General features: G+C 42.2%; 1 protein-coding gene across 1 annotated transcript in view; it reads right to left on the bottom strand.

The window, feature by feature from the left end:
- Positions 1-586: 586 nt before the first annotated feature.
- LOC126365942 (bestrophin-4) overlaps positions 587-25,193 on the bottom strand; it is a 524,562-nt gene continuing 499,955 nt past the window's right edge. The window contains exons 10-12 of the mRNA XM_050008717.1: positions 7,680-7,885; positions 3,478-3,726; positions 587-2,341 (exon numbers count right to left, since the gene is read on the bottom strand). Of these exons, the coding sequence (XP_049864674.1) occupies positions 2,147-2,341; positions 3,478-3,726; positions 7,680-7,885 (650 nt within the window). The 3' untranslated portion in view covers positions 587-2,146. The remainder of the gene's footprint in view (positions 2,342-3,477; positions 3,727-7,679; positions 7,886-25,193) is intronic.

Genomic DNA, 25,193 nt, shown 5'->3' on the forward strand with positions numbered 1-25,193 from the left:
AAAATGAAGTTTTGTAGATTTGTGAAAGAGTGCACATGAGAAGACAAAATACGAAATGAAGAAATAAGGAAAGAACTGGGGCTATGGCCATTGACTGGAAAAGCACATACAGTGTAAGTCATCTCAGGGAATTTCTTGATAAGCAACGGAATACAATTTCATTGGAAGGAGGAGTATAGGAAGGTCATGGAAGAGATGGTGTGGCAGAACAGGACATAAGGCCCAATCCTACATTGACAGAAGAAGGTACATAATGACCAGCCATTCTGTCTTCTTGCACTTTCATACTTTTCTTAGTAAATTTTCCTCACATAGATAGGTAAAGTTAAGCTGAAAGAAAAATTATTAGTAGCACAACTTAACAATAATTAACACAGCAACATACAGAGTATTTTTGATAAATGGCATATCCACTTTGCCAGTGTGAGTGGAACTGTATGCACTGAAAGGAGTGCAGAGTGAGTATCATTTACTTTTATAGAAAATTGTTACGGTAATCAGATTTCTTTTGAAGGCAATATCTCTAGCCTCATATTTTAAATTCATTCTAGTACTTGTGCAGGAAGTTTGATACAACGACACCATATTCCTTTGAAAATATCTCAAATCATTTAATGGATCAGTAAAATTACAGAAAACATAAAATACTTCCCCAAATTCACTTTTATTTCAAATTACATATTTTAGAGAAAAATACATTTTATAAAAATTTTATTTCTGGTCCTCATGGGGTTATAGCATCTGTTGTAAATGCTTTGCATGGTCATGCATGCAGAGCATCCTTTCAATAGAGACAATTACTCACATATTTTGTCATTAACATTTTCCATTTGAGCAAGAACTGGACCCAAGGGATATGAAAAACATAAAGACATTACAGTATTTTCCCCATTTCTGCTAGACAATATAGCTTCATTAGAAAACATTTGAAAATCACCATGAAAATTTTACTGTATTGTACTGTTTTTTGGGTTTCTGTGCATATAGACAAAATCAAACAAGAACATTGCTTGCCACAGACAACCATTATCACATTACGTCTCAGTAATACTCATCACAAAATAATCTAACACTCCTTCACAAAATTCCATTACATTTGCTGCTTCAGTAGGTTTTGTTGCCACACTGATATTTTTAGCGGCTGTAGTTTTATAGGCATGAATAGGAAAGTCTTGTTCTGCACTTATGTGAGGAAATAGAAGGTTATCAATAAGCTGAAACCAGCATAACATCACATAACGTTTCTTGCCATTCAAAGCCATGTCCTATTTTGTGCTGTTGCAGCTTCTTTTGAGTCTCACCTCCAATTACAGTAACACAAGCTGGAATTATACTGTTCCAAATGTCAGTAGCTGCATGACAGATAGCACTTTAGTCCTGTGAATGACTGCATGATGTTAGATCTGTGTCCTATGTGTCTGCAATCTTTTAACCATTGTACTGCATTTAGCTGATAAATAGGTCTATACATTATGTAGTTTTATTTTAACACTTGGCAACACTGAATGTACCTGCTCTGGAAACAAAAAATCAGATAAATATACAATATTTTCACAAATTCAAACAATTACTACAAACACTCTTTTTACACTTACAGGCACTTACTGAAGACTATTTGTTACTGCATTATCACAGATCTTCCACAATGTATGTGTACCATTGTGTTTGTATCCAAAAACAAAAACAATACTAGCTTTATTCTAACTTTGGATATCAACAAGTATGTGTAATCAATGCTAGACTTTATGGTATGTTCACCTGCAGATTTTCCCAGTCTAAACCTCTAAGTACAATTCATATCTCTGCCATAAAACAACTGTAAATATACATAAAACTACAAAAGGCACAGTGTCAAAAATACTAATGTTCATTGTGTCCTCAGGAGATACTACTCCCAATATATTTTAGTCCATTTCATAGAAGCTGAACAAAATTGACAACTCACTCACAAACACATTCATTGGTTTCTCCTGACTGTCAATATTATACGTAATTAATCCTGTGTGACCACATAACTTCAGTCTTTGAAAAAATAGAATGGAAGCACATGCATCACTTAGCAGTGTTACTGCTTTGTCACAAATCGTGTCTTCCTCTGCTCAAGTGTGGAGGAAGCCGAGTGATGGATAGGTGGCGACATCAGCTGCTAAACATACACTTCGCCACGCTTAGTCTGTGATTGAGAAGCAACACTTGTTTTCCTGCTGCGATCACTAGCAACCCCACTGTCATCCTCTGACCCTGATGTTACATCCGTCAGTGTAATGGGTTGTAATGCCAGTGCTGGTGAAGGTGGTGCTCCACTCATCGTCACTGGTGTTATTGTCATTGTAGTCAACACCTAAAATGAAAAAAAAGGAGTTATTATTTATTAAAATACATTATACAGACTAACTTTTCTCATTTTTTGAAGATCTTTCCAGTTATCTACACTGGAGGATGTAGTGCTGAGGACACATGTAAAGATTTTTTTTTTTTTTTTTTTTTTTTTTTTTTTTTTTTTTTTAACAAGACAGGCAATTCTATGTAACCTATTGTTATGAAAATTACAACAGCTAGATGGAAATCAGAAATGATTATAATTTTGCTAACACACAACTGGTAGTGATGGAGAGAAAACAATATTTAAGGAGGCAACACACTGCATACAAACACGAAGTACTGCAAAATTGTTATGACAAGAAAATTAGAAGTTTCTAGACAGTCATTTTTTCTATGTACCATACATGAATGGAGTAGTGGAGGGAGAAATTATAGTGATACCAGAAGAATCTATAGCCACACACTGTAATGTGGCTTTCAGAGTATAGATTAAGACGTAGAATAAAGGGTCATAGCAACTTTTTACAGCACCCCGTGGCACCTTTGAGTACCCAGACAGGTGATCATCTGACGTAGTACTGGATCAGGCACTGCAGGAGATATTGTTCACCATCGTAGTGTCTAAACATATTGTTCTGTAACAGTAGTCTAAACTGACAACATTCACTGAAGAAGGTTATATGCAGTCAAACAACAAACCACTACCTCTGTGAACAAGAGTATTGCAGCTAGAACACCTTTTAGTTTATCTCCAGAGATATTTTGAGCAAAGACTATGTACATGTCGCAGATGTCATTAAGCCATGGGGGCAGACGTAGGTGGAGGCAGATGTAGGCCACTTACAACAGAGCTCAAATACGGCTTTAGCTGAGAAATTCTGAAATTTTTCTTGCAGCATTACTGCTTTAGTCTTTGTCTTCAAATGAAGGAAACCAGTTTCTGTGTCTACTGGCAGGACACAGTCTTCAAAACTATATCACAAGGAACAAGGGCAAATTTCCTTAATCAAATCCCTTCTTTTATATAATTTTAGTATGAATGTTGTGCCACTACTGGTTCATACCATGAGGCGGCTTCTCATCTAATGACACTCATTCTGCACAAGTGACACTGGAATATCAAAGACAATGAACTAACATAAAAGCCAAACTGACCTTGCGCCCGTTGACAGCAGCAGCCGCAGCAGCAGCAACTGGTACAGATACCGGGACTGGCACAGGGCTGAGTCCAGCCGATGTGAGTGCAGGGGAGAGCACAGCCTGCGCCAGCGCTGCTGTGGATGTAGATGAACCCCCAGCTCCGCTCGCTGTTACAGATGAGGGCAGTGCGGATGGTGGCACTGAGCTAGGTGTGCCCACCACCCCACCCTCTCCACCCAGCTCCTTGATAGGTGACAGTACCACCTACAAAAGAGCCATAGCTAACATTAACAATAGCACTTCCACAACTATGTCCGAAACTTAAGCAGAAGCTAGAAAAGAATGCTAGAGCTGGAAAGTTTATAGAAAAATGCTGTAAAATGAGTCACTTTACAGGCTGTGCATGCATGAACTGCTCAAAACTGTTTTGCATTGCATACATATCTGCAAAATGCATACGCTTGTTCAAGAGGAGGAGGGATTTAAAAGCAATTGGTAAAAAACTATCAGAGTATTGCAATTAAGAAAATCTACATTTTCTGTACACAAGAAAGTACAAACATAGATGTTCGTTTCTTAAAAGTCTCAAATCTCCAAAAGTTCTCTTAAATCTCAAAATTATCCTTTCTGATTTATTTCAGATTTTTAGATGTTAAATGTAATAAACCTTCAGACACATAGTGAAACATTTTTAGAAAACAGGGAAGTATTTATGAGAGAGAGAGAGAGAGAGAGAGAGAGAGAGAGAGAGAGAGAGAGAGAGAGAGAGAGAGAGAGGGGGGGGGGGGGGGGACAAGGAAAGGGGGCAAAGAAAGGGAGATGGAAGATGGACAGAGAGAAGGAAATTAGGATGTGTATCCAATTGCCATACACATTAGAAATGTGTGCTTTCTATTTTCTTCCTTTTCCATTTAAGCAGACTGGGCCACGGCAAAGCCTAGCCTGGTACAGCTAGTTGTGAAATGAAAAACAATGCCAAAAATAAAGGCAGTATGTTTGAAAGTTCAAAAATAAAGGCAGTATGTTTGAAAGTTCACATCTTTGAAGTGAAACTCTGCTCCTGGGCAACATCCAGTACCATGTGGTTTGACCCTGTGTGTTGCAAAACACTTGCATTGTTCTTGAGCAAAAGGTGGTTGCCCCACTCTTCAGTTGCAGTTCTCCCGAGTTCATATATTGTGCAAGAAGGATTCAGATTCACACAATGATGCACTACAACTTTCAACTGCTTCCAAGCACATTCAGCTGAATTCATGGCAGCAGGTACTGCAGGTAGTCTTGCCTCTTGGAGGATGGTGTTCTAGATGTGGGCACAGTATGTTCTTGCATTATCTCAAAAAATGAACCTATTGTTGAAATGCTGAAGTATGATCAGACAATAAGTTAAGAGGATTGTGGACTGATACTGCACAGCCTTGAAATTAACCTCGATAGCCATGAGAGATGTGTGATGTGTCTACATAATATCAACCTGAAACTTGACTGACACATCTTCCTGACAGATGCCTGTAATTGCACACCTGGTCATCTCCATACTCTTCCATGAAGATCAGCTATTGGACAAATCCCCACCTTCTAGGAAAAAGAACCTGACACCTTTGGTCCAGGTTCTATTCCAGGTGATCTGTTGCACAACCTGAAAGGTCACAAAACAAAGCAAAAATAGCTACTTAGGTAATTACGTGTTCCATAGGTCATTCAGGAAGCTGAAGAGGGTTTCATTTGTCAAGAGCACATTTCTCCATTACTTCACATGTGATCCAGTCCTGTTGCTGATTTTGCAGTAAACACTGTACTGTCTGACTGTGATGCAGTATTCCATAATTTTATAGCATGTGGGAATGGATGCAAGTCAGAAGGTGAAAAATCTGATGTATAGAGGATATTTCAGTGATCTGCACTCTTAGTGTCTCTGTTTCGACTTTGTCTTTTTTTTTTTTTTCCCCTTCCCAATCCAGGTATTGTATATATGGTTCCTTTATTTTCATCCACTTAGACCAGTAGATTTGCACATTTCATTTCACATCAGTTAGAAGTTCTATCCTTTGCAAAGCAACTAATAAGAATAATATCTCCTGTATCCAGAAGACACTCATACAAGAAATCGATTTCGGCTTTCTTTTGTGCAGGACAGCCGTTATCTGCCCACTGCTTGGATGGCTGTTTTATTTCTGTCATGAAGTGGTGCTCCCACACCTCATGCCTAATAACACATGAGCACATGAAATGAGTTTGCTTCCTTTTAATGTGGCTCTGACATTGGAAGGAAATATGTTTTAGCATTTGTCTTTGTAGAACATTCTAAAAATTCACCACTCGCCTTTCACCAAGCTTTCTGGTTGTTAATTCTTCATGCACAATGAACCACTCTTTTTTCCTATAAGCACACAGTATCAACTATTTCACACACATTCAGTGGTTGATTAAGCAATACTAAATTGTGCAATTTCTTAATCTTTCATCTGAAATGTCAGTTTAGGAATGTGGAACATCCTTAAGAAAAGTACATCATGTTTGAATCCAGTTGCACCTATGTACCTTTCTCAAGACAAAGGAACCAATTCTTAAATCTACATGAATTTTGTGTGTCCATTTCTGTCAGAAGTTAACTGTCTGGGGAAATAATTATATGATCATAAAATATTCCACTTTATCCATCTGAATGAAATACATGCTACACAGACAAAACTATCATGTATATCAATCTGAGCAATGACTTAGGTTTTTGAATAACAGCTAGCAATTTAACAAAACAATATTTCATTGGTATCTATGACAACTGTATATCAGGCCCAGAAATAAGCACGTTTAGGTCTCTTTTCTTCGTTCAAAGCAATGGTGATGCTGCCACTGACTTACTGAGTCTTTCATAATTCTAAGAAGTGGTACAAAATCAAACACGCATCAACGTACGAAGGAAGGCAATTAATACTTCAAATTCAAATGGCTCTGGGCACTATGGGACTTAACATCTAACGTCATCAGTCCCCTAGGCTTAGAACTACTTAAACCTTACTAACCTAAGGGCATTACACACATTCATGCCCGAGGCAGGATTCGAACCTGTGACCATAGCAGCAGCGCGGTTCCGGACTGAAGCGCCTAGAACCGCTCTACCACAGCGGCCGGCGGGCCTTTCGTAGATCTTTGCATATACGTTTAGTTGTGCACTAGAAGGTCACTGCCTCACATGCATTTTTCATAGATGGCAAAAACACAAAATGTTTTACAACAAATAGAAGGGTTTGACAGTGAAGTGTGGTGCCACCAGCACTCTTCAGTATAATCAAGGATAACACGACAAGGAAAGTCCACCAAGGGGTTGAAAATCATAGCTTATGCAGATAATGTAATGACAATATGAGAAGACAACGCTCAGAAATTGGAAGAATTGCTAATTAGCTGACAGAAAGTAATTTATGAATCAGGCACTGAAATAAGCATCGCAAAAAGTGAGATAGTAAAAATCAGGAAGGAAAACGGAAAAAATGAAGGAAGTAAGTTGTAATGGAAAAAAATATTAAAGAAGGAGATGCTTTCAATCATCTTGGAAGTATGTTAACCACAAAAAGATACACTGAGGAAGAAATTTCAGAGGACAGAAAATTGATCAGAATATTATTATTGTGTATCAGACATCCTAATCATGAGTTGGAACATACCTGCCAAAGCAAAGATCATGACTCATTAATCACATTATTTACCAGTTTTAACTTAAGGATCATAACATTCAATCTGGATAAAGAAAGACCGAAGTAGAATGTAAGCGAGAGAGATGTGCTTTCTACTAAGGACAAGAATGGACTGGATAAGAAATGAAACAATACGAAACACACTTCAAGTTAGTTCCCTAAAAGAACGTAAGGAGAAAAACAGGTTGAAATTGGGAAAGATACACTACCAGGAAGATGTCTAGAATGGACAGAATCTGGAAGAAAACTAACTGAAAGACCATGAACAAAATGGAAAGACCAGACTAAGGGTGATGTGCATTGAAGAGGACTACAACAAAAAGAAATGATGAACGGTTATCTGTGGTAGAAAAGAGAAGATTGGAAGAGGCTTTGTGTTACCTGCATAAGCAGAGAGGTTCAAGAAAGGAGCAGACGAAAAAGAAAAAGGAAAAGGAAAAAGGAAAAGGAAAAACATCGTGCAGGGCTACCGCCCCAGCAACAAAGAGAAGCAACCTTTTAGGGCACAAGAACGCCAATGTGTACCTGGAGCACGGGCAGCTCTGACTGGTAGGCAGACTGCAGTGCCTGACCCGGGCCCCCGCCACCCCCGCTGCCTCCAGCCCCACCGCCTCCGAGGCTGGCCAGCCGGTGCTCGCGATCCACCACCTCCTTTGTCACATCTGGCGTCGGAATGCGTGGCCGGTTCTTCAGTGTCACTGGCACGGCTGCTCCATTCATCTTACCGGTGCCTGCGAACAGAAGAGCATTGCTTACTCAATTTTGGCAGCCATTTCTCTCGCTGCTAACTGCTCTCCACAAACTCAGTCTCTGTTTTCTTATATTGGGCATTGTGATCAAACTGCCTAGTGCCCCCTCCACCAACAAGATCTGGCTCAAATATAACATGTTACACATTGGAGAAGAGGGTATCTACCTGCTTGAAAGGTGGAAGGAAATCATGTAGCAATACAGGCAAACTGAAGTGTGACAGCCATGATGCCCTGCATAGCTCCTGCTGTGGCCCAATGTGCTATCTCCCCTACATGTAAATGACGTGCAAGGCCTTGTAAGATTGCATGGATCCAAGAGAGGGCGATGGTGCTGAAGTCAGGAAGGGAAAGACCCTTCATTTTTTAATAAAAGAGCTACTTTCCTGAAAACAAAAAACAATAGTCCCCTCGTTTACAATCTCGCACAGCCATAATTTGCAGACATGTGTCCACTTTCCCTGTGTTGTTTTAATGATGACTGCACACTTGGTTTTTACATTGTGTAAATTATGGCATTGTCAAAGCTGTGACAGCTTTTTTCTGTGCTAATATAATTCTTAACTGCACAGCACAATCTTTCAGACATATGCTTTCAAATGTATTTCTCCGATTCCCAATTTATTAGAAGTTAGGTTAAAGTGATGTTCTGTCCGTTGATGTAAACAAATTATTCTTGTTATATTAAAACATTACAAGTGTGCCTCGATAGCTGAGTGGTCAGCATGATGGAATGCCATGCAATGGGGTCCAGGTTCGATTCCCGGCTGAGTCGGAGATTTTCTCCACTCAGGGACTGGGTGCTGTGTTGTCTCCATTGTCATCATCTCATCCAACAGGGTGGCAACAGGAAGGGCACCTGGCCACCACTTAAATTAACCATGCATAATCCGACTATAGCCATGCCGACCCATCGAAAATGCTGGACGAAGGGACAAGCAAAAGAAGAATATATTAAAACATTAAATAACATGTCCAGATAACCACACACATTTGACTGCTACTTCCTAGACTCGAGGAGGCCACAGGTTGAATTCACCCAGCAAACTAATGATGAGGGCTGGGTGCCTGCCAGTATGGACATAGTTTTTAGGTGGTTTCCCACATCTGACTGAGTGAATACTGGGCTGTTGACCATGTCACATCTCAGTTACACAATCTGGAAAAGATTTGGAACATGTTATCATATGTAGAGGATGTTTCACCATCACTATTTAAGGCTTCTTGAAATTGTAGAGGATAATATTTTGATAAGGAAACCATGTCAATAAACAAACAATTTGTGTGTAAAATAAATTTGAAGATTCTTCACGATAAAGGATGACAGCCAAAAACAGTTGCAGGATCGTGAAGAATTTCAACAGTTGCTGTTGCAGCCATGTTTAAAATCTTGAAAGTTTGAAGATCATATCACTTTCAGATCTCCCACTTAACAGTACTCACACAAACTGAGAAGACAGCAAGAGATATTGGCGAAGTTATTGGAAGACGCAAGTCAGGCACGCAGTGTCACTCTGTCAACAAATGTGGTTCTGACATGGTGGTGCGCACGCGCCTTTTGCAAATGGTGTGCAAGAACATTTCAACCTAGATACAGTGAAAGGTGGACAGATCAAGGTGGTCCAACTCTGCGATCAACAAGGTTAACTCTTTTCGGCCATTTAATGAAGAGTTTTGTGTTTGAGGCTACATGAGTTCTGGCAGAGCAGAAATTATTCAGCACGTATCAGGGCTTGTGGACCGTGCATACCGAAGCAAGTATGCAGATTCACCATGCTGTGGAACAGCTTCTGTAGAGCACACAAATCAGAGCTAATTGCCTCCATTGTGTGGATACTCCACAGCAAATCCAGGCTCGTGCCAATGTGTGCTGCTACTGGAAATGATGTTTTGGGGACGAGACAATTCTTGGTGGCAAAATGTCATCAGTGCTGATGAAACATGAGTGTACTACTATGACCCAGTGATGTAGCAGAGCAGTACAGGATGTGTGAAAAATGGCCAATCACGACCACAAAGGCTCAATCGCAGATGCCAGCCGGTAAGGCCATAGTCAGCATTTTTCTTTTTCTTTTCTTTTCTTTTTATTGACAGGATCTAATGTACACACACACAGAATTCCAATACACACTAACGTCGCAGAAGGTTACTGTAAGAACGTCCTAGAGCAATTTGTAAAGTATCACACTCCCAAAAAACGAAGGAACCTCATTGGACGATAATGCCAGGCCACATATTGCTAATGCTGTTGTCGAGTTTTTGCTATACCCCACACACCTTATAGTCCCGTCCAGGCTTCGTATGACTTTTTTCTTAAGCCGACGACGGCAAAAACTAATTTAAGGGGCGTTGGGTCGACAGCGAGAACAAGGCAGTGGAAGCATTAGTAGTGACCCTGAAGAGGATGTCAAGGAATGGCTTCCTACACGTCTTCCAGGAATGCAAAGCAGCTAGGACAGGTACATTGCACTGAGCGGGATAAAATTGCTTATCAGTCATTTTTACAATACACTGTTGTATGAGCATTAGTGCCAGGCTTTATTGAACGTCCCTCTTAACAGACGTTTTTGCTTTTGTACAGTCGTGTAGGACCTTCTTATAACAGTAAAAAAATGTAGATGTAATTGTTTTGTACGGCCTTTCTGGGCAAAATTTTTCAGTGGACAACTGGTATAAATTAAGTAAGCATTCACCTCTCAATCACCGCGCACTCCTGCTTCAAATTGCCATTGACACCCGGTCAGACACATGTTCAGTAGGCAACACCGCCAAGACTTTTAAAGGGATTGTTAGTGGGATACTGGCTGTTCGATGCGACTTCCATTTCACGGGAAGCCGGTATCTCCTGTTCTCAGTTTCATTTAATAAGACTTGTTGATTATTGTCGCCGGCCGCCGATTCTTGAGCTGGTGAAGATGGGGAAAACCTTTTATACCTAACTTCATTCGTTAATGAGATATTGCGGAAAAGAACTGTGGTCTGAGGCCCAACCCCGTAACCGTGCTATTCGCCTCACTGTATGTAGACTACAGAGTGTTTCACGTCCATTGGTGATTAATATAACAACAACATCGATCCTGCGTGATTTTCCAAATGTTTAAGATAATGTCCGTGTTGAGTTGAATGGTGTCTTGGGCCTTCTACCATACACAGGAACTTACAAGACTTCAAATCTCTGTTTCAGAGATGTGTTCGGTCTGAAGGACGTAAAGTGCTCTACTTAATATGAAATGAACCAACTCGTGTGTAACAAGTTATAAGACGACTTAGTTTAGAGTTTTTGTTCGGAAAACATCAAGGGAGAGGTGGGGTGGAGCGAAATGGAGGAGGCAGCTCTTTGGTCACCGAAGAGAGAATGTATTGATGCGGAATCTTGTTTCTCGTGTCTTACAAGTCTGCGTGATAGGCAGGTAACGCAGTAACTGGTTTTTAACATGTAATCCAATGATGTACTGGGGGTAGGGTAAAACTTGATTTGTCGACAGCTGTGTGACTGAAGCCTGTCACTACACAGGCGCTTATTATGTTTCCCGTTCTTAAAACAACCAATGTGTACATGTGACTCTTAAGCCAACGTGACTGTCTTGTAGAATAAATGTTGCTCCAGTTAAAGAAGATTTTCTGTATATTTGTGCTTGTGTCTGGGATATAATTTTTAAATTAAAATAACACGTTTCCATTTGAAAGTAGTGAGAATGCTCAATCGTTAACACTGGAGACTTTGTATCATTAGCAACACTCCTGATACATCACTTGGTTACTGCTAGCTTCCTCTGTCAAATACTTAACGCAAAGTAGACTTAATTTTGTGGTCCGACAACTAATGACACTATGTATAGTTACTTATATTAGGAATGTACGCTTTGTTGTAAAAAAGAAAACGCTCTTAATCGCGCAGTAGCTGGATCCTTAATTGATCCATATATTTCCTTCAATACGTTTTCCTTTTTCTTCGAATGTAAAATGATGGAAACTTTATTTCCGAATTCTCCAAGTGCGGCACTTTTAAAGTATTACAAACAGAACTAGTACTTTGTATAAACTAAGTTTTAATTTATGTGACGCTCATCTGAATTTAAATAGCGTCTACATTTGTTTGATCAGTTCGTACTGAGGGTGTTACACAGGCGCAATCCTATCAATGTAGAAGCAGACTACTGTAGCATCTTCGGCACCACCATGTTCGTGATCTATGAAGTTGACATCGAAATAAATAGATGAAACACTGAATCTGTTGGCTATTACGGACACTTTCGGAGGCTCTTAGGTGTTTCTATGTCCTATTAGTAACATAATCGAAGATGCTGAAACAAACTAGCAATAGCTGTGTGCTTGTGACAGGACTTCTAAGTAAGATTTTTAGTTTTCAGTGGTCGCACGCAAAGCGATTATCAGTAAGATTGGTTTCAATTCCGCCAGGATTTACTATTCAAGAAAGAGGTACTATTCAAGAAAGAGGTAGAGCCCTACCTTCCTCTGAGCTGACACAGCGCATCCACTTAAATCTGGTGCACTGCAGGGTTTAACAATGGATCGAAGCTGTGGCGCAATTTAGTGTTTTCGCAGCGACGGAAGTCTATTTTAGTGCCACTATGACGTCCTAGTATTATCCACAGACTACCATAGATTTCTGCAATAGACTGTTGTTCCAGTTTGTCCATTTAAGTTTTCACCGGTAATGGGAGCATGCCATAATGAACATTGTTTTCTGAGTGTATATTCGTAACTGTGCGAAATTTCAGCAACTTTTGCTCTTTTGGGAGTAGGTCTACGAACCGCTGTTCTCTTCACCCTTCATAGTTTTTAAAAATTCTTCGTTGTCGCGCTGATTTAGAGGACCTTGGTCACAACACAGTCCTCATTTAAACTGGGTAAGTGTGCGCAGTGTTTTGCATCTTTGTCTAAACTGAAAATCTGCGGGTGTATCGGTGGTTAATTTGGTATTTTTTATAACGTAGAAAAACTGCCACACTTAAGTCGACGTTGCGCTAATCTAAGCGCCAGGCCAGTTTCAACATTTCCAATAAGACGAGAGTTCCGCACTTCGTTGTATAAAAAGGCGCGACTCTTCATCAATATATCTCTCTAAGCCGTTTCCGGGTACCCGAGTTGCTTACATAAGGAATGTTTGCTGCGTGACTGCTTTCATAACTGTTACGGATGTCCGCTACGATGACAGCTTTATGCGGACAGTTTCTACTCTTCGTGTGACAGGTTCGTAAATTAGTTTGCTCTTTTCACACACAGCAGGAACATATAAATCCTGATCACGTAAACGTTGCCGCCTAAAGACACAGGAAGTTCTATTCTACCTACGCGTTGTCATTCACTACTATTACGGCTAATTATTTTACTAGTTTACAGACACTTCAGTACGCACCATTTCCCCATGAAGTAAGAGCATACGGACTATCAGATCAATTGTGTGATTGGATTGAGGAGTTCCTAGATAACAGAACGCAGCATGTCATTCTCAATGGAGAGAAGTCTTCCGAAGTAAGAGTGATTTCAGGTGTGCCGCAGGGGAGTGTCATAGGACCGTTGCTATTCACAATATACATAAATGACCTGGTGGATGACATCGGAACTTCACTGAGGCTTTTTGCAGATGATGCTGTGGTGTATCGAGAGGTTGCAACAATGGAAAATTGTACTGAAATGCAGAAGGATCTGCAGCGAATTGACGCATGGTGCACGGAATGGCAATTGAATCTCAATGTAGACAAGTGTAATGTGATGCGAATACATAGAAAGATAGGTCCCTTATCATTTAGCTACAAAATAGCAGGTCAGCAACTGGAAGCAGTTAATTCCATAAATTATTTGGGAGTACGCATTAGGAGTGATTTAAAATGGAATGATCATATAAAGTTGATCGTCGGTAAAGCAGATGCTAGATTGAGATTCATTGGAAGAATCCTAAGGAAATGCAACCCGACAACAAAGGAAGTAGGTTACAGTACGCTTGTTCGCCCACTGCTTGAATACTGCTCAGCAGTGTGGGATCCGCACCAGATAGGGTTGATAGAAGAGATAGAGGAGATCCAACGGAGAGCAGCGCGCTTCGTTACAGGATCATTTAGTAATCGCGAAAGCGTTACGGAGATGATGGATAAAATCCAGTGGAAGACTCTGTAGGTGAGACGCTCAGTAGCTCGGTACGGGCTTTTGTTAAAGTTTCGAGAACATACCTTCACCGAAGTGTCAAGCAGTATATTGCTCCCTCCTACGTATATCTCGCGAAGAGACCATGAGGATAAAATCAGAGAGATTAGAGCCCACACAGAAGCATACCGACAATCCTCCTTTCCACGTACAATACGAGACTGGAATAGAAGGGAGAACCGGTAGAGGTACTCAGGGTACCCTCCGCCACACACCGTCAGGTGGCTTGCAGAGTATGGATGTAGATGTAGAAGAAGAAATGCCTTTGTTCTAACCATGATGGACCCAGGCATTTTCTACATTGTTGAAACTATACATGGAAACTGAGGGTGGAGGGGAGTAGAAAGGAAAGGAAAGGAAAGCGAAGGAAGTTTTGGTATCAGCTGCATCGGGGCCTTATGTGGAATCAGCGGCGATGAGTAAGAATGTGTGCCGGACCAGGATTCGAACCCGGGATCTCCTGCTTTCTAGGCAGCTGCGTTAACCTCTGCGCCACCCGGACACATTGTTTATCGCAATTGCCCAGATTTTCTCGGCATGCATCTCAGCCGACCTACTCTGCCACCTATTCGCGGTCCCTGTCCATGTCATCCGTGCTTGCTAGTTTGAGATTTCCGCAGGAGGTCTAACGAAATTGTGCATCTGAAGTGAAGGTGGAGAAGGAGGATTCGTTGTCCATCGACGCGAACAAGTTATATGAATACGTGGTGTCTTTTCTTTCGGACATGTCTGAAAGAACAGACACCCTGCATTCATATAATTAAAATTCTTGCCAGAGATGAAAGATGTTGTGCTGGCAGAAGAGCCAACACCGTGTTACTATAGGAGGCCGAAATGCACACGTTTTAGCTTACGTAGGCTGGCCTGAGGAGGGAAGCGGACATAATTAGTTTGATACTTAACTTTAATCCATTAAGGATGAACGTCGCTCTTGACGGTACATGATTCACAATATTGTCTGTTCAGAATACACTCTTGAAGTTATTACTTATAGGAACTGAATATGGCGCGTTGCTAGGTCGTAGCAAATGACGTAGCTGAAGGCTATGCCAAACTGTCGTCTCTGCAAATGAGAGCGTATGTAGTCAGTGAACCACCGCTAGCAAAGTCGGCTGTACAACTGGGCCGAGTGCTAGGGATTCTCTCTAGACCTGCCGTGTAGTGGCGCTCGGTCTGCAATCACTGATAGTGGCGACAAAGGGGTCCGACGTATACTAACGGACCGCGGCCGATTTAAAGGCTATCACCTACTAAGTGCGGTGTCTGGCGGTGACATCACAAAAGAAGCGCTTGGACCGACAGAGGACTCCAGAACCTTAGATTTGTAGTGCGACACCCACTTATCTATTCGGCAACACAAGCATAATCTACATTAGAAATCGCCCTCGAAGTTCTCTCTATCACGCTTCTGTTTCTACCTTGCGATTTTAAGATTTACTATGAAAAGTATCCTAAATATGTAGCGAATTTTGGCAGCGGTGCATTCTGTTCTAAACTACAAATCTGCACCCATGGTAATTTCAAGTGATATCTTTTGCATTAAAGACGCGGAGGCCGTTAAGTCCATAGTTTCTCTTTCTCGTCTCGTCCCTCTAATTTCTGTTGAAGCAGAGCAACTAAAGCGTTCTTATCATTTTGAGAGACTATCGCCTGTCTCAGACACTCTGCAAGTAAAATTACAAATTCCTTTTGTATTTCTCTGCTTCCGCGCATACACTATATGATCAGAAGTACTTTATACTGACACACACATACGTAATGTGGAATTGACCACGAGAGTCGACCAACCTGTATAAAAAGACACCAGGGGGAGGGGGAGGGTGGTTATTGTGTTATCAATAGGGAAGCAGTAACACCAGAATGGATCGGAGAGCTCAATGACTGCGACCATAGGCTGGTGACTGGATGCCACCTGAGCACTGGGTGTGATTGTGATGGAAACTCAAAGAAACAACCACAGCTACACCAAGACCAGGGAAACCTCATTTACTGACGGACGGGGACCGTCTACGACTGCGGAGGGTGGTTGAAAAGAGCATGAAATCAGCGGAAGAAGCCACCCGTGAGTTCCCAAGTGCTACCAGCAATCCATCTAACACAATGACTGTGCGTAGAGAGAGAAAAAGAATGGGTGTATTGGTTGAGCAGCTCTTCATAAGCAATGAATACTAAGCGACGAAAGAGCAACACCGCTGGACGGTGGATCAACAGTGAAGAGGGGGTGGTGCTACAGTATGGGGGTGCTTTTCGTGGGTAGAGTCTGGTCCTCTTATTACGCTTAAGAAAACGCTAAGTGCGGAAGGATATGAAGATACTCGTATTTTACTGCATTGTATGCTGCGTACAATAGAGGAACAGTTCGGAGACGATGACTGTTTATGTCAGCATGACAATGCATCCTTCTTAAAGCAGTATGTGGAAGGCAATGGTTTATGGGCAGTAACATTCCTGAAATGGACCGGCCTGCCAAGAACCCAATCTGAACACAATGAAACACCTTTGCGATGAGTCAGAGCGTCGACTCTGCTCCAGAGCCAAGCCTTCTCTGGCTCCGGCTCCTGGCGAAGAGTGGGCTGCCACTCCTCGGCAGACATTCAGAGGCCGGCCGCGGTGGCCGAGCGGTTCTATGCGCTTCCGTCCGTAACCGCGCTACTGCTACGGTCAAAAGGAAGGTTCGAATCCTGCCTCGGGCATGGATGTGTGTGATGTCCAAGGGTTAGTTAGGTTTAAGTAGTTCTAAGTTCTAGGGGACTGATGACACACATGTTAAGTCCCATAGTGCTCAGATGCATTTGAACCATTTAGACATTCAGACACCTCATTGTAAGAGTCCCCAGAGGAGCTCAAGCTGTCATTAAGGTGAATTGTGGCCACACCCTGTATTAATGTCCACCAGTTGGTGCCCAGATACTCGTGATCGTACAATGTATACAGGATGTTCGGAAATTCCCATTGCATACTTCAAGGACTTGTAGTGCAGTCAGTACCTGTACATTATATTCTGAATAGGTACCTATGTCCGGAAACGTACCGTTCCGGTGCTACGATGGTTTTAGTTCAAAAGTGTAGCGTGTCCACATCTGCTGGGGGAAAGAGAAAAGCCCCACAGTTGCTTGTTCTAGTATGCAAGAGGGCAGGCAGGATGAGGTCTGCTACGCCAGAAGGTCACCTGATGTCACTTAATGTCCGCCTTGCAGCTAGACATACTGAATGCCTGTGCGGCTCAAGATACACTAAACATGGTTCGGTACACGTTTTCGGAATACACAGACATGCTGCTTGTGAAAAGCGAGGCTCGAGGCAGCGGAAGAGCTGCTAGTCGCCTGTATCACGAACGTTTAGCGCAACTTACCATGCTATACCACATACCTTTTTGCCCAAGTTACACAGCGACTCCGAAAAACAGGTACCTGCACCGTGAGGAGACAGGACTGTGGTGCTCCATGGCAACGCCGCACACCCGAATTTGAAGAAGATGTACTGCATCGCGTTTAAAAGAACCCGTCAACGAGTCGTCTAACAATTTCGCGTGCAACACCTGTTAGTCGCCTGTATCAACGGTTAGCGGGAGCAACAATTCCATCCGTATCACTTACAAAGAGTACAATCTCTGGGTCCAGCCTATTTTCCACCGTTGCATCGACACGAATCTGTTTCCAACGTCGAGTTCTGTTCACACATGAATGTAGTTTCACTAGGGACCGTGTTCCGAATTCGCGAAACAGCCACGTCTAGGTGTACAAAAAGCCTCGTGCCATGCATGCTCAGGGATTTCTGCACCGGTTTGGTATTAACGTGTAGGCAGGTATTCCGGGTGGCCACGTGACTGGATCATACCTCCTTCCACTAAAGCTAACTGGTCCTGCGTACTTTACTTCCTACAAGAAGTGTTGTACCCGCTCTTGGAAGCTGTGCCACTGTATGCCTGTCAGGAAATGTGATTTAGCATGATGGTGCACCACCTCACTTCTCACGTGTGGTTCAGAAACATCTCAACAGACGATATGGTGGAAGATGGATAGGCCGAGGTGGTCCAACTGAATGACCGCTGCGATCGTCGGATTCAACTCTTATGGACTACTACTTCTGGGGTCATATGCCGAGTTTAATTTACGACACTCCTGTATATGCAGAGGAAGATCTATTGGCAAGAGTTCTGGCGGCTGTACTAGAAACTGAAGAGACATCAGGTGGGATTGAGAGTATGTACGAGGGTTGGAAGTTTTATAGTGGCAACTATTTATTTGCAGCTCGTACAAAATAGATACGTGTTTCAAAGTTTTACTGGCCTTCAAAGTAGTCACTAGCATTGTGTATAACCCGTTGCCAGCGATGTGGAAGTCGTAGTATACTCTTAGCAGTACCAGTTGTGTTGACAGTTCGAGCGGTGCGGTCTATTGCCTGACTAATTTGTAGCAGTTCTGAATCGAATACCGTGAAGTGTTTCCTTCAGTTTAGAAATCGAGTTGGACTCAATAGGACTTAATTAAGGGGAGTGTAGTAGATGGTATAGCACTTAGCAGCCCCATCAGTCAAACAAATCAGTAACAGCTTGCACTGTACCCTACGACTTCCACATCGCTGGCAACGGGTTATACAAAATGCTGGTGACTACTTCGAAGGTCAGTAAAACTCTGAAACACGTATCTATTTTCTACGGGCTGTAAATAAATAGTTGCCACTGTTAAAGTTCCAACCCTCGTACCAAAACATGCTTCGTAGGTACAATGACTGTAACAACGCTGGTAATCGCCATATCCATCCGTTTTTTGTAATCTATCAGTGCTGCTCTGTACGCACAGTAAGCTGTTATCTTTTTTGTTGTGGAATAATGTACACACGTAATGTTTAAGTGTTAATAAAAACAAATGCGCTTAAGTAATAAATATTTTTTTCGTTATGTTTCCTTTTGAATCGTTGTCAAATGATTGTATTGCGTCACGTCTAATTCAGTTCCTCAAGCAGAAGTGGATGAGTTAAACATCTGAACTGAAACAGTCGTGGAACGGTCAGGGTACGTTTATGGACATGGAATGCTAATCGAAATATTATGTGCTCTCTCCCATCTACAAGTCGCAGAAGTTTTAAACGGGAATTTCCCAACACCCTGTATATAAGGTATTCCAGAGTTACCTGGCGTACTACACCATCTCCAAGCATAGAATATTTCATGTTGTTGTTGTTGCTGTTGTTGTTGTTGCTGTTGTTGTTGTGGTCTTCAGTCCTGAGACTGGTTTGATGCAGCTCTCCATGCTACTCTATCCTGTGCAAGCTTCTTCACCTCCCAGTAACTACTGCAACCTACAGCCTTCTGAATCTGCTTAGTGTATTCATCTTTTGGTCTCCCTCTACGATTTTTACCCTCCACACTGCCATCCAAAACTAAATTGGTAATCCCTTGATGCCTCAGAACATGTCCTACCAACCAATCCCTTCTTCTAGTCAAGTTGTGCCACAAACTTCTCCCCAATCCTATTCAGTACCTCCTCATTAGTAATGTGATTTACCCATCTAATCTTCAGCATTCTTCTGTAACACCAAATTCAAAAGCTTTTATTCTCTTCTTGTCCTAATTATTTATCGTCCACGTTTCACTTCCATACGTGGCTACACTCCATACAAAACACTTTCAGAAACGACTTCCTGACACTTAAATCTATACTCGATGTTAGCAAATTTCTCTTCTTCAGAAACGCTTTCCTTGCCATTGCCAGTCTACATTTTTCGACCATCATCAGGTTATTTTGCTCCCCACATAGCAATCTAATTGCCTCAGCATCACCCAACTTAATTCAACTACATTCCATTATCCTAGTTTTGCTTTTGTTGATGGTCATCTTATAACCTCCTTTCAAGACACTGTCCGTTCCGTTCAACTGCTCTTCCAAGTCCTTTGCTGTCTCTGACAGAATTACAATGTCATCGGCAAACCCCAAAGTTTTTATTTCTTCTCCATGGATTTTAATACCTACTCCGAATTTTTCTTTTGTTTCCTTTACTGCTTGCTCAAAATACAGATTGAATAACATCGGGGAAAGGCTACAACCCTGTCTCACTTCCTTCCGAACCACTGCTTCCCTTTCAAGTCCCTCGACTCTTGTAACTGCCATCTGGTTTCTGTACAAATTGTAAATAGGCTTTCGCTCCCTGTATTTACCCCTACCACCTTCAGAATTTGAAAGAGAGTATTCCAGTCAACACTGTCAAAAACTTTCTCTAAGTCTACAAATGTTAGAAACGTAGGTTTGCCTTTCCTTAATCTTTCTTCTAAGATAAGTCGTAAGGTCAGTATTGTCTCACGTGTTCGAACATTTCTACGGAATCCAAACTGATCTTCCCCGAGATCGGCTTCTACCAGTCTTTCCATTCGTCTGTAAAGAATTCGGGTTAGTATTTTGCAGCTGTGACTTATTAAACTGATAGTTCGATAATTTTCACATCTGTCAACACCTGCTTTCTTTGGGATTGGAATTATTATATTCTTCTTGAAGTCTGAGGGTATTTCGCCTGTCTCATACATCTCGCTCACCAGATGGTAGAGTTTTTTCAGGGCTGGCTCTCCCAAGGCCGCCGATAGTTCTAATGGAATGTTGTCTACTCCCGGGGCCTTGTTTCGACTCAGTTCTCTGTCAAACTCTTGACACAGTATCTTATCTCCCATTTCATCTTCATCTACATCCTCTTCCATTTCCATAATATTGTCCTCAAGTACATCGCCCTTGTATAGACCCTCTATATACTCCTTCCACCTTTCTGCTTTCCCTTCTTTGGTTAGAACTGGGTTGCCATCTGAGCTCTTGATATTCATACAGGTGGTTCTCTTTTCTCCAAATGTCTCTTTGATTTTCCTGTAGGCTGTATCTACCCCTAGTGAGATAAGCCTCTACATCCTTACATTTGTCCTCTAGCCATCCCTGCTTAGCCATTTTGCACTTCCTGTCGATCTCATTTTTCAGACGTTTGTATTCCTTTTTGTCTGCTTCATTTTCTGAATTTTTTATTTTCTCCTTTCATCAATTAAATTCAATATCTCTTCTGTTACCCAAGGATTTCTACTAGCCCTCGTCTTTTTACCTACTTGATCCTCTGCTGCCTTCACTACTTCATCCCTCAGAGCGACCCTTCTTCTACTGTTTTTATGTCCCCCGTTCTTATCAATTTTTCCCTTATGCTCTCCCTGAAACTCTGTAAACCTCTGGTTTAGTCAGTTTATCCAGGTCCCATCTCTTTAAATTCCCACCTTTTTGCAGTTTCTTCAGTTTTAACTTACAATAGATAGTGATCAAGAACCCACATCTGCCCCTGGAAATGTCTTACGATTTAAAACCTGGTTCCTAAACCTGGGTCTCACCATTATATAATCTATCTGATACCTTCTAGTATCTCCAGGATATTTAGGCATATAAAAGTATAGTGACTTCCTTGACACGATGATTAAATCACTGAATGTAAAACGTTCTATGAGTGGATGACAGTACGCAAATGTCGCTCGGATCCAGCCGTCGTCACATGACGCAAGTCGCAGCAGGTTGAGATAACCACTCGAAAGGCGCTGCTGGCGTTCGGGCACCCACGCGCCGCATCGTCCTCGGCACGCCGCTGTAAACGCCGCTTTCCCCCGCGGCTGGCGCCGGCCCGCGCAGCCTCGCACTTCCGGCGCTCAGCTGCTCCCACAGCCGGCCGATAACCGTCGCCTTGGCAACCGCCGGCTGCGTCCACAGCTGTTCCGTAGAAAGTGGGCGCGCTTCCTCGTTCCGTTTCATCTCCCTGGCAGTCCGCGTCCGAATGGACTGGACGCCGTCCAGTCACGCCTTGGAAGCCCGCTGTTGTGAGTGGCGCCACGCCTCAGCAGATTTCGAATCCGAACATCTCCGAATAATTTGAAATGTTCTACTTAACAGAATCTTAATTCTTTATCATTCGTTTTTCCATGTTTAAGGCTGATGCAAAGTGTTCCTTAACCGTGAACGGCATTATTGATTACTGTTGTCCACCAGATACCTCCTACTGAGAGAAAAGGGAGAACATAAGCTTTTTGCAGACAGTATCTATTTTCATTCTAGCAGAGATTCCATATCCCGTGGGAATCCGCGTGGATTCTTGTACAGACTTGTTGGTCTTCAGTCCTGAGACTGGTTTGTTGCGGCTCTCCATGCTACTCTATGCTGTGCAAGCTTCTTCATCTCCCAGTACCTACTGCAACCTACATCCTTCTGAATCTGCTTACTGTATTCATCTCTTGGTCTCCTTCTACGATTTTTACCCTCCACGCTGCCCTCCAATACTACGTTGGTGATCCCTTGATGCCTCAGAACATGTCCTACCAACCGATCCCTTCTTCTGGTCAAGTTGTGCCACAAACTCCTTTTCTCCCCAGTACTATTCAGTATCTCCTCATTAGTTATGTGATCTACCCATCTAATCTTCAGCAATCATCTGTAGCACCACATTTCGAAAGCTTCTATTCTTTTCTTGTCCAAACTATTTATCGTCTATGTTTCACTTCCATACATGGCTACACTCCATACAAATACTTTCAGAAACGACTTCTGACACTTAAATCTATACTCGATGTTAACAAATTTCTCTTCTTCAGAAACGCTTTCCTGGCCATTGCCAGTATACATTTTATATCCTCTCTACTTCGACCATCATCAGTTATTTTGCTCCCCAAATAGCAAAACTAATCTAATTCCCTCAGCATCACCCGACTTAATTCGACTACATTCCATTCTACCAGTGCAAAAAACGCTACGGTTACTGACAAGGTAATATCAGTATTTCCATTGACGATCAGTACATGTTGTTTTAGGGAGAGTGCCTATTAAGGAATCTGAATCACTTTAAGGAACCCTGAACTGCTATCTTCAGTGAACACAATTTCGCGTAGAGCCTCAAAAGCAAAGTTCCGTAATTTACTTGAAGATAAGTTTTTAGTAAGTGTCTCCCCGTAGTAGATAGAACCATTTTCACAGTTCCAAATATGAAAATAAACGCGAAGGGCACACAAACATTGGTCTACTGGAACAGTCGATGGGTTTAAAATATCTTCTCTAGCCTCTTAGGGATAAGTTATCAAGCGAATTATTAGACTGAGGTGATAAAAGTCTTGGTTCAAATGGCTTTGAGCACTATGGCACTCAACTGCTGTGGTCATCAGTCCCCTAGAACTTAGAACTACTTCAACCTAACTAACCTAAGGACATCACACACATCCATACCTAAGGCAGGATTCGAACCTGCGACCGTAGCGGTCGCGCGGTTCTCGACTGAAGCGACTACGACTGCTCGGCCACACCGGTCGGCATAAATGTCTTGGAATAGCAATATGCACGTGTACAGATGGCGGTAGTATCACATACAGAAGGTATAAAAGGGCTGTGCTTTGACGGAGCTGTCACTTTTACTCAGGTGAGTCATGTAAGGGTTTCCGACGTGATTATGGTTGCACGACGCGAATTAACAGACTTTGAGCGCGGAATACTAGTTGGAGCTAGACGCATGGGACATTCCGTTTCAGAAATCTTTAGGAAATTCAATATTCCGAGATCCATAGTTTCAAGAGTGTGTCACGAATACCACATTTCAGGAATTAACTCTCACCATGGACAACGCAGTAGCCGACGGCTTCTCTTAACGACAAAGAGCAGCGGCCTTTGTGTAGAGTTGTTAGCGCCAAGAGGCAAGAACCACAGCGTGAAATAATCGCTGAAATCAATGTGGGACGTACGACGAACGTATCCGTTAGGACAGTGCGGCGAAATTCAGCGTTAATGGGTTATGGTACCAGACAACCGATGCGAGTGCCTTTGCTAACAGCACGATATCCCCTGCGACGCCTCTCGTGTGCCTGTGACCATATCGAGTGGAACCGTGGCATGGTCAGATGAGTCCGATTTCAACAGGTAAAAGCTAATGGTAGGGTTCGAGTGCGCGCACACCCTACTAAGCCAAGGACCCAGGTTGTCAACAAGTTAATGTGCAATGGTTCCATAATGGTATGGGATGCGTCTACATGGAATGGACGGGGACCTCTGATTGTTCGGCTACCTGGAGACTATTTCCAGCCATTCACGGACGTCATGTTCCAAAACATCGACGGGATTTTTATAGATGACAATGTGACACGTTACCGGGCCACAGTTGTTCGCGATTTATTTGAAAAACATTCTGTTCATTTCGAGCGAATGATTTGACCTCCCAGATCGCCCGACATGAATCCCATTGAACATAATCGAGAGGTCAGTATGTGCACAAAATCCTGCAAGGCAACACCTTCGCAATTATGGGCGGCTATAGAGGCAGCATGACTCAGTACTTCTGCAGAGGACATCCAACGACTTTTTGAGTCCGTGCCACGTCGAGTTGCTGCGCTACGTCGGGCAAAAGTATATCCAACACGATATTGGAGGTGTCTCACGACTTTTGTCACCTCAGTGTGTTCGATTTAGGTTTCAATTTAGAGGGTATTTTTACTAGCAATGGGGACAACCGAATGAAAACAGTCGGTTCGAATGAAAACAGTCGGTTGTTGGAAATCAATCGACTCTTTCAGTTATGGTCTTACCTATCGAGTGAATCATTAAGTCATCCTTGTGAGTGAAAATCTATGGCAACAAACGAATGAAAACAATCGATTCAGTCGGTAATAGTTTAACGTATCGGTTGGGTAATTTTTCATTCACTTCTTTCCAGCGAGACCAACCTGTGAGGGCAACAGAATGAAAACAGTCTAAACAGTCCGTTGTAGCTTTGCACACTGACTAAATTACTCATTCTCCCTTTTCAAGTGAAACCAGTCTGCAACTTTACAGTCGGTTCTGCCGGACACACTGTTTATGTTTTTAGTCAGAGTTCCTACACTGGTCTAGACGAATGCTGGACAGTTAACCACCCAAAGAATATTAACGAATAATGACAAATATTTTCATACAAGATCTCCATAAAATAGCATCTTGGACATTACTTTAGGCTGATGATACGAAGATACGAATGACCTGCAATGTCAGGTCCAAGCTTGTAACGACTGCCTTGCAGAAAAGTAGGTCTACGCCTCAACATAAGAAAATCCAGTATCTCACCACAGGTCCAAACGGTTCGGATACCAATAGAATAAATGGTGCTG

This window comes from Schistocerca gregaria, chromosome 4, assembly GCF_023897955.1.
Source record: "Schistocerca gregaria isolate iqSchGreg1 chromosome 4, iqSchGreg1.2, whole genome shotgun sequence".
NCBI classification, from domain to species: domain Eukaryota; kingdom Metazoa; phylum Arthropoda; class Insecta; order Orthoptera; family Acrididae; genus Schistocerca; species Schistocerca gregaria.